The 19,504-nt window shown below is 41.0% G+C and overlaps 1 protein-coding gene across 3 annotated transcripts in view; it reads right to left on the reverse strand.

Annotated features, from left to right (window-relative positions):
* CCNY (cyclin Y) overlaps positions 1–4,710 on the reverse strand; it is a 306,063-nt gene extending 301,353 nt beyond the window's left edge. For all 3 annotated transcript variants that reach the window (XR_008912391.1, XM_007504712.3, XM_001365891.4), the window contains exon 1: positions 4,473–4,710. Coding sequence is in view for 2 of the 3 variants with exons in the window: in XM_007504712.3 (XP_007504774.1) it covers positions 4,473–4,626 (154 nt within the window). In the remaining variant the exon portion in view is untranslated. The remainder of the gene's footprint in view (positions 1–4,472) is intronic.
* Positions 4,711–19,504: the final 14,794 nt, after the last annotated feature.

The following is a 19,504-nucleotide window of genomic DNA, read 5'->3' on the forward strand; positions in this document are numbered from 1 at the left end:
AAAGGCCATCCAGTCCAACCTTTTTTAATAGTTGAGGACTCTAGGGCAGAAAGGTCAAGTAGGGTGTCCCAAGGCCACAAGGCTGGTTATTAGGGTGGAGGAGGCAAGTGGGGAACAGAAATAGAGCCCAGGTCTCCTGATTTCCAGTTCAGCATCCTTTCCACTATACCCATGTTGTCCATTAAGCCTCAGAGAGAAGCTTAAGCTCCTTTCATTGAAAGCTAAATATACTGAATCTCTCCTTAAGACAAAGGTCCATTCTACCTGCTACTTAAAGAAATCACCAGGAAGTACATTCAATTTTCAGCTGCTACACTTCCAAACTTTCTAGTCAGGTTTTTTAGGTGAAGAGCACCAAAAAAATATGTTTATAAAAACATAAGGGGCTATTCTTTGCTTTCCCCCCCAAAATCTACAACAGAGTATGTTTAGCCATCAGAAGACTCCTTTAATGAAGGCAGAAATATTATTTAAAGAGCTCTTCTTTAATCTTCCCCCAGGTCTTTAGTCTGAAAAAAAAAACAAAAATCTTTCAGCTATTATTTTGCATTTTGTGGGCATCTGTCTCCTTCAAGAGACTATACAGATCCATCCACATATATAGTATGTATGTAGATATGTTACATGTCTACACCCATAAGTTTATATACATATGTATGTATGTTTGATCAATACCTATTATTTCATCAGTATGGAAATTCTAGTTATTCCTCATGCAGGACCTTACATCTCTGACCTCTACTAATGGAGATGAGCAACTGATCTATCATTTATAGTTTTAGACAGCTGCCTGGACTTCAGAGGGGCTAATTATCTTGCCATTGGCAATACAGCTTGAATGAGTCCAAGATAGAACTTAAATCCCAATTTTCCTGGCTCCATGGCTAGCCCTCTATTAAACAGCTACACTGCCTCAAAAATAGTCAGTCAAAAAGATAATGCTGAACTGCAAGCCAAGACATACTTCCAGCATGACAGCATGGTTTAAAGAGCAGAAGGCAGGTAGCCAAGAAGACTAAGTTTTAATACCTCATCTTCCACTAACTAGCTTCATCACCCTGGGGATATGGTAGAAAGAGCATTCAATCCTGAGTTAAGGTATCCCCTTCCTAACTTTGGCCCTGGCATTAAAACAATCATGTGACCTAAGATAGCAGATCATCTCTATTTTTAAGACTCAGTTTCCCCATCAGTAAAATATACAGATGACTTTGAAGGTCCCCCCTAGCTTTAAGAATTCTATTAAGAACCAATCATAGGCTTCTTTGTATGTCATCTGCAGAATGAGAAGAAAGTAATCCTGTCTCATAAGGGTTAGTTCAGATATAAAACAAGATTTTAAAGGGGAGAAAAAGCACTACATGAATGCAAGATGTTATCAATATTATAATAACCGGAAAGGGAGCCTTCTCTTCCAAAAAAGAATTGTGAAAAATTCAGTAGTTTGTGATGGGAATGTTTTTTAACTTTAATAAAAGCAGCTGTCCTATGAGAATCTTCATAAATATTAAGGTATATTAAACAGGCAGAAGCAGGGAGTACTGTTGGGGACACCACATGAAACACATTTAATAAAGTAGACATGATTTTTGCTGCTGCAGAGCTCCATACAATAAACTCAAAATGATCCATTAATATGTTTTTGCTATATCCCAGAGAACCCTAAACTTCCAGCCATGCTGCTATACCCCCCAAACTCATATACTTTAAGAAGCAGTATTTGCTTTAAGAAAGCAGTTTTTGCTACTATTAAAAGAAAACTGGAATTGCCCAGCTACTTCATTTGACTGCTGGTGGAATTCAAAAATGTTAACTCATCAGCTTCTGACTTTGAAAAGCAAATCAGCACAGCTAGCTCAGGAGTTAGGCCAAACTCTAACCCAATCTAAACAAACCAGTGGTCTTATTTCTAACCTTCAGTTGGGAAGATGGGGCAGCCAGGAAAGCTCAATAGAGTGAGTAAATCCTGTTAGTATTACTTACTGAATCAGATTTTGGGAGAATGACAGAACATTGTTTAAGGAGTGAATTAGCATTTCTGGGATTAGAATGGCATCATCTGAGGAGCCTCAGTCAGGAATTATACAGTACTGCAGTGATGCTATCACTAAGGAGAAGCCTCTAGCCAGATAACTGTTCCCACCCCAGACAGCCATTCCTCTTGAAACAACAAAACTTTCTATAATCCACTCAGCTATCACTCAAATTATCCCAAACTCTCAAAAACAAAATCAAGAGATTTCCAAATATCCCTTCCCTCCCTCCTGCTCCAGGATACATACCAACTGAAACTTCAACTCTTGCAAAAGAAAAAAATATATATATATGATACTGTTCTATTGTTCCCACAAAATCTTTCCAAGCTGTTGCACCAAAGAGCTGGTTACAATTACTTTTTTCTGTTTTCTTATTATAGACATCTCTACATAACCACTTTCTAAAAAATCTCTCCCTTCTGTATATAGGCAAATCTATCATTTGAGATGAAAAACTCCACAGAATGAAAGCTCATGAGAATTACATAAAAATCCTTCCCAAACATGGAACTGTATACAGGTCTAATGTAAGGTATTGGATAATAGTATTCCACAACAATCTTATAAACTTGGAAACAATGTATGTTTCAACCTCAACACCCATCTACAACCCAAGGTCAGGGGAAGGCAAGCCTGAAAGTTTTTAAGGTTGTGATCTATCCTATAGAACTGAAGAAAGTTGCCATGTCTAAGAATTAGATTATGTCAGTCTTACCATGTGATGGGAAAATAAGAATTCCTTTTGTGCTGCTTAAATTGGGTTTTCCACTGTCTTAACACTAGAGTCAATGCTCCATTATCAAACAGACAGGAATTGGATTATTACAAGAGAGAAAGTACACACTTTTGCCTCATCAGTACTTTCTTTCATGCCAACACAAGGAACTTGTATAGAACAGTTAACAGGGCCAATCAAACAGAAGATTCTTGGCAAAAGCAAAGAATCAAGAAATTTCTGGCTGCAAGTTTTATGAAAGGCTAAAAATACTCAAAATTTTTACTTAAAGACTCTTCAACTAAAAATGTAAACTAACCTCTTACTGAATATTCCCTGCTAAGAGTCAAGGGCTGGCGATGATAGAAAGAATAAAGCCAATGGTTAATCATTAAGAAGGGGCAACAATCAGGGCATTATTTCTTCCAACTTCTATACTGAAACCAAAGCAGTGTGCCAGACTAGAGTCACAATTCCATAGAAAGAGAATATAACTCAATACATAAGCTCCTTTTTATGGTATTATTTTAAGTAAAGTCATTATATGATTTAATCCAAATTTCTCTCCTAATCGCCTAATATTCCTGAAAATGTTCCAAAGAAGAGTATATAATTTGTAGTTCTAGTATTATAGTGCAGACTGAAGAGAAAGGTTTTGCTGATTCTTTTTAAGCATTTACCACGAGGTGGGGGGAAACAGCAACTAACATGAAACCAGGTCAGGCAGGCTGACAAGTGCAGTCCATTTTTAGTGTCTGATTAGTCGAAGTGTACAACACACCAGGAGTCCAACTGTACTGTAACTGGGAGGCGCTCTTCAATAACTATGACTCCAAAATGAGAGATGGCCACCCTCACCTACCCCCAACATTTATTCATTACCTTGGAGCAATGGAAAGAGATTTCACCCAGTGCACTCATTTTTCTCATCCTCTCTTCCCCAGGAATATAATGTGGTTACCCAAAGCTAAATAAATAAATGAAGCCAAAACTGCCATCTCTAAGGTTTGACAGCTCTCACTTGTTCCATCATCTCAGAAAAAGAAGGCGGGATGGCTGTCACTGAGGCCCACAGCCTAACGTAATACCCAGGCTGTCTAGATAGGACGTTCAATGAGGTATCCGGTCAGGAAAGTTTGGTTTGTTTTTTTTTTCTTTTTCCCTGTCACTCACTGCTCCAAACTTCAGAACAAACCAGCTGCACAGATGCAGCAGCACCCATCAGACCGCTCCCCCAAGAGATCCAGAACACCGATTTCCAACATTAGAACCATAGTTAATAAATGCTAGTGTCTCAGTTGAGCAAAGAATTCACTCGAGAGGGCATAAACTCATAAAGGGACGGAAACCATTCGGAGTTGCCATACAGTTAGAACCAGAGAGAAAGGAACGTTGAGAATGATATCCATCCCTCGCCTCATCCTTGGATTTGGGGTTTAACTCTCGAGGCACAGGAGAGAAGTTGGAAGGGGAGGGAAGTAAGGCCAAAATAGATCCCCCCCTTCCCATAGCCACTCTCCCCAAGAGCCCAATTCGAGTTCTTGACTCCCTTTCCAGGACACGAGACGGGAGCGCGCGCACACACAACGCAGAGAAACCTACACAACCGAGACACACACACACACACACACACACACACACACACACACACACGCACACACGCACACACGCACATGCACAAACAAAACACACGGAATTCTCTCTCTCCATCTCGTACTCACCATCAATGTTCTCTCGGTCGCTAATGTGTTGCAGGTTGCAGCCTGTGTCCTCCCGGCTCAGCTCGGTATCGGGCCGATAGGATTCCAGCCGAGAGTGGGCATTTCTCCTAAGCTTGGGGCTGGACGACACACAGCAAGACGTAGTGTTCCCCATCTTCACTGGCCTCCCCAATTCTTTCTCCCCTGGCTTTCTCCTTCCACCACTTCCCCAGCCCCCCCGGGGATAGGGGTGCAGGGTAAAGGGGCGGGGGCAGAGGAGGGAAGGGATGCAGGGCAAAGAGGGTAGGGTCGGGGTTAGGGATAGGGTGGGGAGGGAGGAGGAGGTGCGCGGCTCTCGCTCCCTGCCTGGGGGGGTGGGGGGGTTGGGGAGGATGCAAGCCGCAGCCCAGCTGCCCGGGTCAGCAGCTGCAGCAGGGGCAGCAGCGGCGGCGGCGGCGGTGCCTAGCCATGGGCGGCGGAGGAGGAGACAACAACGGGGAGCCGGAGGAGGAGGCGGAGGACCAGGAGGCGGAGGAAGAGGAGGAAGAGGAGGTGGAGGCGGCTTCCCTGTCAGCAGCCGCGGTCGCACACGCTCGCTTCTCTCCCCAATGGCTCATCCAACCGGCCTCTGCACGAAAGCACGTCCTAGCTGGCTCCGCGGTGCAGCGAGGGGAAGGAAGACCCCGACCACTCACTCACTCTCTCACACACTCACACACACATATGCACGCACGCACACTCACACTCACACACGCGCGCGCGCGTGTGGCTGCAACGGTGGCGGCGCCTAAGTCATCACGCCGCAGCTATGGCCCGGCCCGGGGCTGGGGCGCGCCTCCCGGCCTTGGCACAATCTCTGCCCGAGCTCGTTAAAGTCCGCGGCGGTGGCGGCTGCGGCTGCGGGAGCAGCAGCAGGAGTTGGAGCAGTAGCAGCGGCTGCAGCGGCCCCGAGCTGCCTTTTGCAAAAGGTTCCGGTTCAAGGGGGTGGTAACCAGAGCCGCTGGCCAGCCGGACTGCAAAGCCCAAGTGCACAGCCGTTGGGGCGTCGCCGTCTGCCCAGCGCGCTGCCCGTGTGCCCCCAGGTCACCGCCGCCAGCCTGGAGGGGGGATTCCTCCAGCCTGCCGCCGTTGCAGCTGCCGCCGCTGGGGGAAGCCCCGGCTCCCGCGACATCCCCGCCTCCTCTGCTGTCGCCTCCTCTTCCTTTTTCGCGGCGTCGGCTGCCCTGGAAGCACATTCTAGTGGCCCAAGAGAAAGAGCCCCAGCCAGAGTTGGGGTTCCCAGGGCTCGAGGGAGGCAACGAGTGTCCTGCCCAGCCCCGCTGGCATTCCCGTCTTCTGCTGCCACCCAGAGCCACTTCAACGCTTCCTTTCGCTTTTTCTTTCTTTGAACAAAATAATTTCCCCCACCTTTCTCTCCCTCTTTCGCTCACATTCCGAATCCAAAGAAGGAACTGGACCAGAGATTCAATAGAATATTTCCCAAACATCTCTATTTGTGTCCTATTCCCTGAGTAAGATGGAAACCTGGTCCATGCAGAGGCACTCGGATGGGAAAGTGAGTTTATCTTCTTTTGGGGGATCCAAACACTGGGCGCCTAACACTGTGGACTCTGAAGTAGAGCAGTAGATAGAAGAGGTAGAGTTGGGAGTGGAGGGTGGGAAAAAAAGGGAGAGTGGATAGAGAGCCCGGGATAAGGAGCATCCCAAGCTGGAAGGGATCTTGGAAGACATCCAATCCAATCTTCCCACCTCCATTTACAATGGGGCCAAGAGAGGTTGTGACTTGCCCAGGGTCACCTAGGTAGAAAGTGTTGGATGGGGAGCAGGAAAGATGGTTGGGGCTAGCTAGAGATAATAAAGGGAGAACCGTGTGAGGTGACTCTGAAGAATTTATTTTAGTGGAGTTTTTTTGTTTTGTTTTTTCTTTGTTGCTTGGTTGGGTTTTTTGGTTTGTTTGTTTTTTTTAAGATGGAGTGTGGTAGGGACACAAATTTGCACCATGAGTCAGGAAATCCCTGCTATTTTTGGCCAGCGTGCTGATTTAGTTGTTGGCCTTGTTTGAATCATGGAATGAATCCCTTTGGGCCCCAGGCTTCAGAGTGCACTGAGTTCTTGGAAGTTGGGCAAATGTAATCAAGACAAGGAAAATGGGATTATGATCTTTATAAAAGTATATTGAGTATTTTCCATAGCAAGGTGCTGATCATCAATTAACCAACTAATAGTTATTATTTTACTAATATGCTCCAGGCACTATGCTTGGTACTAGAGATAAAACAGCCCAAATGAAAGACCCTGCCTTCCCAGAGCTTACATTCTAAAGATTTGGTGCTAGAAGAGGATTTAGAGATCTAAGTAGTCTTCTACATACACAACATTATATACATATGTGTCTTCTCTATGCTTCATCTTCTATATTAAGAAACTGAAGTCTAGAGAACAATTATATTACTTGTCCAGTGGCTGTACTGTAGGGTAGGAAAAGCTTTTTAGTCAGAGTACCCAAGTTCAAGTCCTGCCTTGGCCAGGCACTTTAGAACTAAAACTACAAGAATTAAACACTTCCTGCTCTGGGGGTAACTTACATTCTACAGATTTAGAGCTGGCTAGTTCAGATAACCACTGGGTACCTATGTGGTCCAATAGACAGAACACCAAGCCCGGAGTCAGGAATCCCAGAGTTCAAATCCAGCTCAGAGACTTATAAGCTGTCTGAGCCTGAGTAAGTCACTTAACTCTATTTGCCTCAGTATCCTCATCTGTAAAATGAGAAGAAAATGGCAAACCACTCCAGTGACTTTGCCAAGAAAACACTGAATGGGGTCATGAAAAGTTGGACAGATTGAACAAGAAGTTTAAATGCTGTCTCATCTAGAGGTTATATAGTTTAGACACTTAGTACTTACACAACTTGGGCCAATCATTTAATTACCCTGAACCACAGTTTCCTCAGCTGTAAAATGAGGTAGTTGAATTAGATTATCTTCCACCTTTCAGTCTATTATCCATACAGGTGTTAAATGACACAGCTGGGATTCAAACCCAAGTTTTCTGAAATCTAGCACTCTCTTCAAGGATAATAATGACTCACATTTCTCTAATGCTTTACAGTCTGCCTCATGCATGGATTAGGACCTGATTTGGGTCATAGTTAGGTGTCAGTGAAGCAAGCCTGTATAACCAATAATTGTAAACTAGAAAACATTTCCTTTTTCCCTTTCTTTCCCAAGTTTGGTGCAGCCCTTTTAAGGGGAAGGGGTAATGTGAAGAGTATAGAGTTATTAAGTTCCTTGAGGACCAGAATTAAAACCCTTTTTTGTTGCACCCAGGGCACTTGAGATTTGTCCAAGTGCTAATTGAGGTCTAAGAAAAAAAGGTCATTCCCAGGAATTTGTCCTTGTGATTAGGAAAATCCTTGGAATGCTACACTATTTCAGACAATGATAAGAGGCAAGGTGACTTTATGCATGTATCATTTTCTGTTCTTTCATCTCTCTACCCCAGGCCACCTTCTAGTAGGGAAACTAAGGATCATTATGGGAGAAACTAGCCTGACTTGAAGTTGGACTAGGCTAGTTTGGAACAGAGGTTAAGCTAAACTAAGAGAAACTGAGGGGTGCAGTCTTCTAAAGTAGGCCTGGTACTCTAATTCTGGAGTCACTGATTTTCATAGACTGCCCAGCAGAGCCCTAGGCAAACTAGCAAAGCAGGTATTGTTCCTTTTCATCCATATTATTATTGTTAACAAATATGTGTGTGTGTGTGTGTGTGTGTGTGTGTATATATATATACACACACATTTTTTTTTAAACCCTTACCTTCCATCTTGGAATCAAAACTGTGTATTGACTCCAAAGCAGAAGAGTAGTAAGGGCTAGGCAATGGAGCTTAAGTGACTTGCTCAGGGTCACACAGCTAGGACATTTGATGACAGATTCAAACCCAGGACCTACCATCTCTAGGCCTAGCTCTCAATCCACTGAGCCACCCAACTGCCCCCAATATATGTATATATATATATATATATATATATATACATATATATATTATTGTATATAATAAGTATTACCCAAATACTTCTTTTTGTTGCAGTGATTTAGTCTATTCATACTGTCCATAGATATTTTGACCCAAAGCTTGCTCCCTACCCAGAATTTTACTTCCCTTCTCCCTCCTCATCCCCTGAATTAAAAATCTGATTACCCAAGTAATCTACCTACCTAAATAGGCCTAAGTAGGTTATCTGAAATGTCACCCTCCCTTAGTGTCCTTAGAACTGTGCTCTTCAGGTTCTATCTTTTTAACAACTTCTCTGGAACTTTCACTGATTCCTCTACCTTCTCCTATCCCCTTTATCTTGCCATCCCCAGGGTGGTTCTGTTCTTGGCTCTTTCCCTAAATGATCTCATCCACCTCTGTGGCTTGCCCAAATCTCAATTTCCAGCCCCAGCCTCTTGGTTGAGTTATACATCTGCATTTCCAGCTGTTTCCTAGACAGCACCATCTGGAAGACCTGTCAACACTTCAGACTCAACATATCTAAAACTGAATTAATTATCTTTCTAAACCCCACCCGTTTCAACCTACTCCACCTCCTGGCTTCCCTGTGTTTAGGAATTACCAACTTCCCAGTCCCTCATATTTGACCCTTGAGAGCCATCTTTGACTCCTTTCTTTTCTATTGTCCCTACCACCAAACAATTTTCCTTTCTCCCATCAGTCCTCTTCATTTGCATGTCTACCATTTCAGTTTGGATTTTTACACCCTCTTGCATTGTTTTATGTTTTACTGATGACTTTTAATCCTAGTCATTTCCAAATATGCCTTTTCCCTTCTCCAACCTCTTAATCTTCTCTGTTAACAACCAAAAATCTGTTGATCAAAACCAACCAAGACTCTATCACACTTGAAAGTATATTTGATATTCCTTCCCCATAGTCCTTCAGCTCTCCAAATAAAGGTTCATTTTCTGGGTTGAGATTGGTCATTATAATATCTCCAGTTTCATTTTAGTTTTTCTTTTATTCCATTGTTCCAGCTACTGATAGGTTATTTTTCTGATTATTCATTCTTAGATAGATTCCTGCAACAGCTTCCTAACTGGTCCCCATCAGTCTCCTTCCCCTCACTACCAATCCACTCTACATACTGGTATCAAATTAATCTAACCAAACTATGACTCTGATCATGCTGTGCCCTCGACCAGATAGGTTCCCATCAGATAGCCATGATTTAGAGCCAAACCACCTTTCCAAATTTCTCTCCTAATATACCCCTTTATGTACCCTATATTTTAGTCAAACTGAACTATTTCCTGTCCTCTGCACATTTTCTCTGATTTCCTGTCTTCTTGCCTTTGCACAACATTCTTCCCCCATCTGGGAATTCTCTTCCCACCCCAGTTGTGCCATTTCCTACCCTTCCTTCCCGGGGACCGACTCAAATTTCCTCTGTGAAGCCATCCCTACTCCAGTAATCTCTTCTCTGAATTATCCTAGCATTCTACATAACAACTTCCCCTTCCCACTTATTTTACTTATACATTGCACCTTGAGCTCTAAACATTTCTCCACTTACATTTCTACAATTAGATTATAAATTCCCTAAGAACAGAGATCAGGTCTTCTTTCTCTGAAGGCTCCATCAAGCTTAGCACAATACCTTTTACAGCCTGAATTCTGGGGAAATGTTTGTTGACTAAAGTAATTTATAAGATCATCTAAATGGTGGAGAGACTTCACATTCCCCAGAGTCATTCTCTTATTAAGCAAGGGACCTGTTAACCCAATGAAATCTAATTGGCAGAAGTTTGTGGAAGAGATGTTTTCGAATTGTCCTCTGTTTTTACCTTTCTATCCCCAGTGCTGTGCATTGTCCCTCCTGTGCTCTATGTTAATAAATGCTTGAAGACTGACAGCCAGACTGCCTGTGGCTACTCTGAGCTCCAGAATGACCTTTCTCCCTTACCATGTCACTTTAACAGAATACAGGCTTATGCTGAATGATTTAAAATAAAATTCTATAATAAGCTCTACTTTAAAATAGTTGTTTAATTAGAGGAAATACTCTGAGAGAAGAAGAGTCCATATTAAAATTATATCCTGCTCAAAGCACCTTTTTGCCCTTGTAAGAGGGCATGGAAGAAGAGGCAGCAAAATGGCACAGTGGACAGAGCTCCAGGCCTGCCTGAAGTCAGAAGGAATTCACTTCCAAATCTGGCCTCAGATACTTCCTAGATGTGTGGCTCTGGGCAAGTCACTTAAACTCCTTTGCCTATCCTTTGCCCTTCTGTCACTAAGACTGAACATAAGAATTAAAAGAGAGGGAGGGGGGCAGCATGGAAGGATACTGGGGGCCTAAGGTGAGGAGAAGGTTAATCTTTTCTACAAACATGCCTCCATCCTTTCTTCACTCTCAGAGAGTTTTGTTTATGGGAATTTTTTTTTCCCCTCCATATAAAAGGTTAGGGAATACTCAGACTCATTACAAAAAAAAGTCTTTACTACTGTTGGGGTCAGGCAATTCCTTGAGAATCCCTGGAGACCTATTACTAGGCAGAGAAGAAGAAAAGGACTTTGGGAAAAGGAAACCTGATATGATGAGAGACATGCCAGCAGGATGCCTTCACCTCCAGAATGCTTCTCCCTTGATCAGTCCAGCCTGCAGTGAGCTTTGATAAGGTTTTTCTTGTCTGTCTTACCCTTTTAGCACTTTGGTGTCCTTACTGCCTCTTACAATTTTTTTCCCTTCTAAAACCCTTACCTAATTGTTGGTTCCAAGGCAGAAGGGTCAAGAGCTAGGCAATAAGGACTAAGTGACTTGCCCAGGGCCACACAACTAGGAAGTATCTGAGATCACATTTGAACCCAGGACTTCTAGTCTCTAGGCCTGGCTTTCTATCCACAGAACCACCCAGCTGCCCTGAAGCCTGTTATTTTTTCATATTTTTTTTTCCTCTAGATCTCCCTAATGAGATTATGTAGCACTTAAAAGGTACCAGTCACTGTACTAAGCACTAGTAACACACACATACACAAACAAATAATCCCTAGCCTCAAAGAGTTTGCATTCTAATGGGATAGACCACAATTACATAAATCTATACATTCCAGATAAATAAAGAATAGATGGAAGTTGGTCTTAGAGGGAAAGATCAAGGACAGAAGTATGCTGGTAAATGTTTAACAACCTACTCATCAAGAGGAAGAATGTATACAGAACACAGTTTAACATTTAATCTTCATTATTAACATTTATCTTTAAGTCTAAACAATCAACAGAACAATAAATCAAGCCCTGATTTGTAGCATTTGCTGAGGTGTAAATGTTCCCACTGAAAATCTGACAATCAGCAGGTAGGAGCTGGCTCCAGCATACCACTCTGGGATAACCTAATTAGCCCCCACATAAAGGATAAGAATATAGTAAGTACAAAATAAGTGTATTTTGAATAAATTAATTGCCTATACATGACCTTGGCTATTCCCATAATAGGCTTGTCGCACAGAATCTGAGGAAAAAAGACAGAGTGTTAAATATTTATGGCAGGTAAAGTTAGTTTAGGATTATAGATTTAAGTTTAGAAAAGATTTCAGAGATCATACAGTCCAATCTTCTCATTTTACACATGAGGAAACAGAGGCTTTGATAGGTTCAGAGACTTGCCCAACTAATAAGGGAATGTTTTGAATGACCGCACATGTATATCTACATCAAATTGCTTGCCTTCTCAAGAAAGAGAGGGAGGAGGGAGTGAATATAGAACTCTAAAAAAATTTTTAATGTTAAAAATGTTTGTTTACATGGAATTGAGAAAAATTAAAATCAAATTTAAAAAATAGAGAGAAAGTCTTGCCCAAAGTCGCGTAGGTAGTAATTGAGCTGGGATTTGACTTCAGGCATTCTGACTACCAATACACTGTTCTTTCTGTTGCACCATACTGCAAGTAAGAACGTCTCAAAGGCAATTTTTACATATTTCTTCTTTGTTTTCTTTATGACTTATGAGATTCTACCAGTCTAATGAGCGTCCTGCCAGAAGACAAATTTCATTCATTCTTGTGCAAACTTGAAATTATGTACTAGCTTTGTTCTACTTCTTTGTGATGCCTGTCCTCTAAGATTTACCATAACTAAATGACAATAAATCATGTCTCTTATTTTTTATACTGTCTTAATTAATCCAGAAAAGACAGCTGTGGCGAAAATGATATTGTATTGCTCTGGGCTTAATTTTATGGTATTGGCAGTAAACAAATACTGGAATAGTTTGATATTCTATTGAAATAAAATTTTAGTTGGTTTTGTGAGAGAAGGAATAATAATTACTGTCACTGGGTATTTAGGGGTTTTGGAAGGGGGGTTGAATTTTAGAAATGAAATGAATCCAGCCTTTTGGGAGACAATAATTATGTCTTGTATTTGCACTAAATAACTTTGTCAAATAAATGGAAATAACCCCAACACAAGCAGAACCCTAGGATAGCACAATGGAGACAACAGTAGATTTAGAGTAAGTGGATCTGCATTAAAATCTTTCTTCAGCCAAGTACAACTTGTGTGACCTCGGGCAAGTCAACCCCTTTGACCCAAGTTACCTCATGGGAAAAATAGGAGGAGGGGCTGGGGCAGGAAGCTGAACAGGTTATTTCAAAGATACCTTCCATAGCTAAATCTATGACTCCAAGCTCTATGGTCCTATTTAGCTTTCAGTTTTAATGTAAATAAGTAGGCAATTAGGTGGCACAGTGAATAGAGTGCTGGAGTCAGGAGGATATGAGTTCAAATCTAGCCTTAGCTACTTGCTACCTGTGTGACTTTGGGCATGTCAGTAGCTTCCATTTGTCTGTTTCCTCATCTGTAAAATGGAGATAATAGTACCTACCTCCCAAAGTTGTTAAAAGGATCAAACGAGATCATTATAAAGCACTTAATACTGTGCCTGGTATGTATGTGTGTGTATATGTGTGTGTGTGTGTATATATATATATATATATATATATATATATATATATATATATATATATATATATATATATATATATATAAATACTACCAGTTTTATACCTCAATAATAATAGCTAATGTTTACATACTTTACATTTACAGGCTTTAAGGTTTGCACAAGTCCTTACAAATATTATCTATTTATACTCACAATAACCTAGGTCCCTACCTCCCCTATTTTATAGATGACATAATTAAGACCAATAAAAAAGGAAAATAAACTCATATCTGCAAAAATGTTTATAGCAGCTCTCCTTGTGGTAGTACTGGAAACCAAAAGGGTGTATCCAACTGGTGAATTGCTAAAAATAAAATTATAGTGGGTGAAATGAATTTTATTGTGTCATAAGAAATGATGAACATTGTTTTTTTAACCACTATATGAATATTAGCAGCTACTACTACTACTACTATCACCACCATACTACCACCACCACCAGTGTATTAATCAGGGTTTCACTCAGAAGGTATAGTCTTGTGGTTATACATGGTTAATGTGGTGGTTTATTTTGCTTACAACTGTACTTTGTAACAAAGGAGGGTTCTGTTTAGGGGAAAGGAAGTTAAATGAAAGCACCAAGCTTGAGTAAAACATTAATAAAAGACATACATGTCCTACATTTTTCACATCAGAAAGAAAATAGCAAAAACTCTTCATGGAATTTTGCTTCCCACCGAATAGAGCTTTTGAAGCTGGAAAAGTAATTCCTGCTTACAAGGGCCAAAGTATAAACTGTTCTTTTAAAAACTCTACTTGAAAAGCATATCAAACTTCTCAGACTAACCCCACTCAGCTCCCCAAATCATTCTCCTAATGCTACTCTAGCATTCTCCAATTTATGTCCATGTTACAGTCTCCAAATCGTCCTCTTTGCAGATAGGCTGAGCTATATCAGATTACCTCTGCCTTGAGAAAAGCCAAGGAAATGAATCCATTAGAAGGAACTTAAAAGACATTCAGGCTTAAAGAACTTTGCTGAGATAAAAGGCAGAGAAATGACCACTGGGTTTATTCTGCTTAGTTTATGTAAGCTAATATATCATATCAGCCCTTTCTCAAAGTGTGTTGATATTTCTTTGCTTTGATCAATGATCAAAACCTTCTGGATAGTTCTAAACTACCAGAGAGGCCAGCAATCATAACTTATAGTTCTACATATGGGTAATAATAAATATTTGTTCAATGCTTACTATATACTCAGGATACTTTAAAATGGTAATGATGGTCTCTGAAAAGGGGATGGAGTTCATCTAATAAGAGCCAGTAAAGATCTAGTTGCCTGGAATCTTACAAATCCAATCACTTTAAAATGAAAAGGCATATATAGCCTTCTATATAGAAAACTTTCCTCATGGATCCACAGGTTTGGCAGCACAGAGAGTAACAGGTAAATTGTAGAAGGAAAATAAGAGCAAAAGAAAACACCATACTTTCTAGGAGATAATATGGAAGAAGCAAGTCAACAATAAAACCTACAGCTTTAGACATCTACAACTGTCCAAAGTATGGATAATATTATAAATGGATAATATATTAATTATCATATTATATAATTTATATATTAAATATATATTATAAATGGATAGTATATTAATTATTATATTATGTAATTTGTATATTACATGTAATTTATATATTAAAAATATATTATAAATGGATAGTATGTTAATTATTATATTATATAATTTGTATATTACATGTAATTTATATATTAAAATATGTTATAAATGGATAGTATATTAATTATTATATAATTTGTATATTACATATAATTGATATATTAAATATATTATAAATGGACAATATATTAATTATTATATTATATAATTTGTATGTTACATATAATTGATATATTAAATATATATTATAAATGGATAATAAAATTGAGAGAAACAAAACAAATGTAAAGAGGCATATTTGTCTTTGCAGATATCACTAAATCTGGGAGTAGTGTGGCTTAACTGAACAGACATTTATTTAGGGCTCTTATACACAAGATGTGAGGCAGGATGGTAAAGTAGACCGAAGATTGGCCTTACTATGAGATAGATCTGGGTCTAAGTTCTTCTGATCTATACTAGCTGTGTAGCCATTGTCAAGGAACTTAACCCTTCAAGACCCAAGGATATGCCAGGAAGATGATCTAATCTGTACCAGACATGAAAGGAGTTTCTACACTTGAGTTCTTTTTATGCCACAAAAAAACCAAGAATGGACTCAAAAATATGTACAGGATACTATGTTAGACCCTGATGATATAATGAGGCGCCCCCCACCCCCCAGGTCAAGGAAAGGCCAATCATTCCTGCCCTCAAAGGATATGGAGCTTTCTGAGCACTATCTCAATTTTGTCAGTGTCCTAGTTGACAACTGAAACCTGCTACGTTTTGGAAGAAAGACTTTTAACCTGTTTCTGCCAGTACAGATATGCCAAATTAATTCTGTGTTGAGAATTCAACTTTCTTTTGTAGAAAGGGCAGATTTGAAACCCTGGTCCCAATGAGTCTTATGGGCTCAACTAAGGAAGTAGCTTTCTGTTTTTCTCAATCAAAAAATATGTATTAAATACCTACTGGATGTTGGGCATAGTGCTAGGTATTGGGGCAAAATCTCTGTCACTACAAAAAAAAAAATCTGGGAGAGACAGGCATGGGGTGGGAGTCAGGTGGTATAGCTAGGTGGCTCCGTGGATTGAGAGCTAGCCTGGAGACAAGAGATCTTGGGATCAAATCTAGCCTCAGATACTTCTTAACTGTGTGATCCTGGGAAAGTCACTTAACCCCCCATTGCCTAGCCCTTACTATTCTCCTGCCTTAGAATTAATGCACAGTATTGATTCTAAGATAGAAGTAAGGTTTAAAAACAAAACAAAACTCTACAGAAATATCCCTCCAAACTCGAAGAAGGAGACATTGCATCACCCTTACTGGTTAAAAGTAAAAAGCTGAGAGACAGCTTTGGATGAAAACAAAAAGGCATAGGACTAAGACCACATGCCCGGATTTGGCTGGAAACAGCAGGCAGGGCTTGACCCAGGACTTCTGGAATAAATGCACTTTATTCTCTCTCCTTCCAACTGCCCACAAAGAAACAGCCTCCTGGTACCACTCTCAACTTTTCTTTCTTGTCTTTTCTGGTGGTCTAGGAAAATAGCATGCCAGTGGCTGAATGTCGGGTCTTTCTTCTTCTGGGCAGACATGAGAAAGGGCAGCCTGAGTTGAAAGAGATCATAGGCTCATCAATCTAGAATAGCCTGAACTTGCTCTCTCCTCTGGATGTGTTCCAACATGCAGTTGTAGCAGAGACCTGTCTTTATAATCTCTCCTTTTGTCTCTGTCTCTACCTTCCTCTCAGTATTTATCTGTTTCTATGTCTTGGTGTGTGTGTGTCTCTTTCACTGTAAATTCTATATGGCTTCAGCTAGCTCCAGGTATATCCACCTGCACCTAGGAGAGGTAATCAGGGGATTTGAGCACTAGAAAAGACCTAAAACCATCTAATCTGATGCATTCCCCAAAGGAATCTGCAATATGATTTGCTTTAAAAAAACAAAACCCCTTATTATATTGTCTTTGTATCAATTCTTTTTTTTTTTAAACCCTTACCTTCCATCTTGGAATCAATACTGTGTATTGGTTCCAAGGTAGAAGAGTGGTAAGGGCTAGGCAATGAGGGTCAAGTGACTTGCCCAGGGTCATACATCTGGGAAGTGTCTGAGGCCAGATTTGAACCTAGGACCTCCCGTCTCTAGCTCTGGCTCTTAATCCACTGAGCTACCCAGCTTCCCCCCTTAGTATCAATTCTAAGATAGCAGGTCAGCAAGGGCTAGGCAATTGGGGTTAAGTGACCCAATAAATGCTTCTCTATATCTCTAAAGTATTACTATGACCTTGTGAAGCTTGGCTTCCAGACATACTTTCTGTTCAAGGTATAAATATCTCTGTAGCCTTGCCCCCTTCCCTGTCATATTTAGTGTACAGTGGGTTCAGTAATAAGGCACCTAAATGGTAGTGGATTAAGTACTAGGCCTGGAGTCAGGAAGACCTGAGTTCAAATTTGACCTCAAACATTTATTATCTAAGTAACCTGCAAGTCACTTAACCTCTATTTGCCTTAGTTCCTCAGCTATAAAATGAGCTGGAGTAGGAAATGGCAAACCATTCCAATATCTTTGCCAAGAAAACCCCCCAAATAAAGAGATCAGAATAAGTTGGAAATAATTGAAACAGTGACTAAACAAAAACAAAGGTTCAATAATAGCTGGTGGAGTTTGGAAACTATCACTCTTTTGGCAGCCTCATTAACAAAGGAGCTAGTATTCTTCTGAGGGATATAAAGTACAATATGTAAGCAGGGAAGTAAATCTAAGAGTTTGAGGTGGGGAAGGTACCAACAACTAGGAAAATCAGGAAAGGCTTCCTGTATGAGGCAGTTCTTGAGCCATGCTTTGAAAGAGCTAAGGATTCTAAGATAAGAGGCAGAGGTGAGCTGGAGAGGTACAGGAGCTGAAAATCAAATGCTAGACCCATGGAATGGCTAGGGGGCCAATTTGGCTAGAATATAGAGCGTGTGAAGGGCACTGTGAAATGAGGGTAGAAAGGCAGTAATGAGCCAGATTGGGGGAGGGAGAAAATGTAGAAGGGGGTGCCAAAGCCAGATTGAGGAGATTTCTATTATGTCCTAAAGGTAACAGGCATACATTAAACAACTTCTGAGCAAGAGAGAAACCTGATCAGTTTGTGTAATTGTAAATTATTTTAGTAGCTATGAGAAGAAGGGGTTATAGAGGAGAGAGTCTGGAAATAGGGGGAGATGAATTTGAAAATTATTGCTATAGGGGCAGCAAGGTACCTCAGTGGATAGAAAGCCAGCCCTGAAGTCAGGAGGACCTGGATTCAAATCTGATCTCAAACACTTTCTAGCCATGTGACCCTGTTCAAATTACAACCCCCAATTGCCCAGCTCTTTACCATTCTTCTGCCTTAGAATTGATAATTAGTATGGATTGTCAAGCAGAAAGGAAGGAAGGAAGGAAGGAAGGAAGGAAGGAAGGAAGGAAGGAAGGAAGGAAGGAAGGAAGGAAGGAAGGAAGGAAGGAAGGAAGGAAGGAAGGAAGGAAGGAAGGAAGGAAGGAAAGAAGGAAGGGAGGAAGGGAGGGAGGGAGGGAGGAAAGAATGGAGGAAGGGAGGGAGGGAGGAAGGGAGGAAAGGAGGGAGGAAGGGAGGGAGGGAGGAAAGAATGGAGGAAGGGAGGGAGGGAGGGAAAGAAGGAAGGAAGGAAGGAAGGAAGGAAGGAAGGAAGGAAGGAAGGAAGGAAGGAAGGAAGGAAGGAAGGAAGGAAGGAAGGAAGGAAGGAAGGAAGGAAGGAAGGAAGGAAGGAAGGAAGGAAGGAAAGAAAAAAGGAAGGGAAAGAAAGAAAATGTTATTATTGTGTCCAAGACAGAGATAAAGGCCTGAGGCTGGCCATATGAGGAGAGAGAAAGGATAAATGCAAGAGATGCAATGAAGTTACCATTGACAAGATTCAGCACCTTACTGAAGCAGTGGGACACAAGAAGAAGGGACAAGAGGGTAGAGACCAGGATAATGCTGAGATAGAATGGAAAGATTCCACATGTAAGCAGTGTTTAGCAAAATGAAAGTCTAGGTAAAGCTATCAGTCTCCGTTTCTGTGTCAGCATGCCCTCATTTGGAAGGGGCAGCAGAATACTTAGGATCAGATTTGTGTGTCACTTTGGGCAGGATCCTTGCCTTTCCTCAGGTCCCTTTAAGATGCAATCTATTTCCAGGTTCCAGGAAAACAAAGATTCTGGCATTGTGAACACCTAGGAAATATAGCTATAACCCACCAGCTCCTGGCTACCATTCCCAAAGAAGAGAACCCAGACTGCCCTGCAGAGGAGAACTTGATACTGTCATTGAGCTACAGCACTGTTCCCCAAAGCCCTACCTGGCTATTCTCTCACACACTCTTCCTTATCAACATCATCTAAGAGCAGCAATTTTAACATCTACACACCAACAGCAAGAGGACCAGAGCCGAGGA

Source organism: Monodelphis domestica, chromosome 5 (genome assembly GCF_027887165.1).
Source record: "Monodelphis domestica isolate mMonDom1 chromosome 5, mMonDom1.pri, whole genome shotgun sequence".
Lineage (NCBI taxonomy): Eukaryota > Metazoa > Chordata > Mammalia > Didelphimorphia > Didelphidae > Monodelphis > Monodelphis domestica.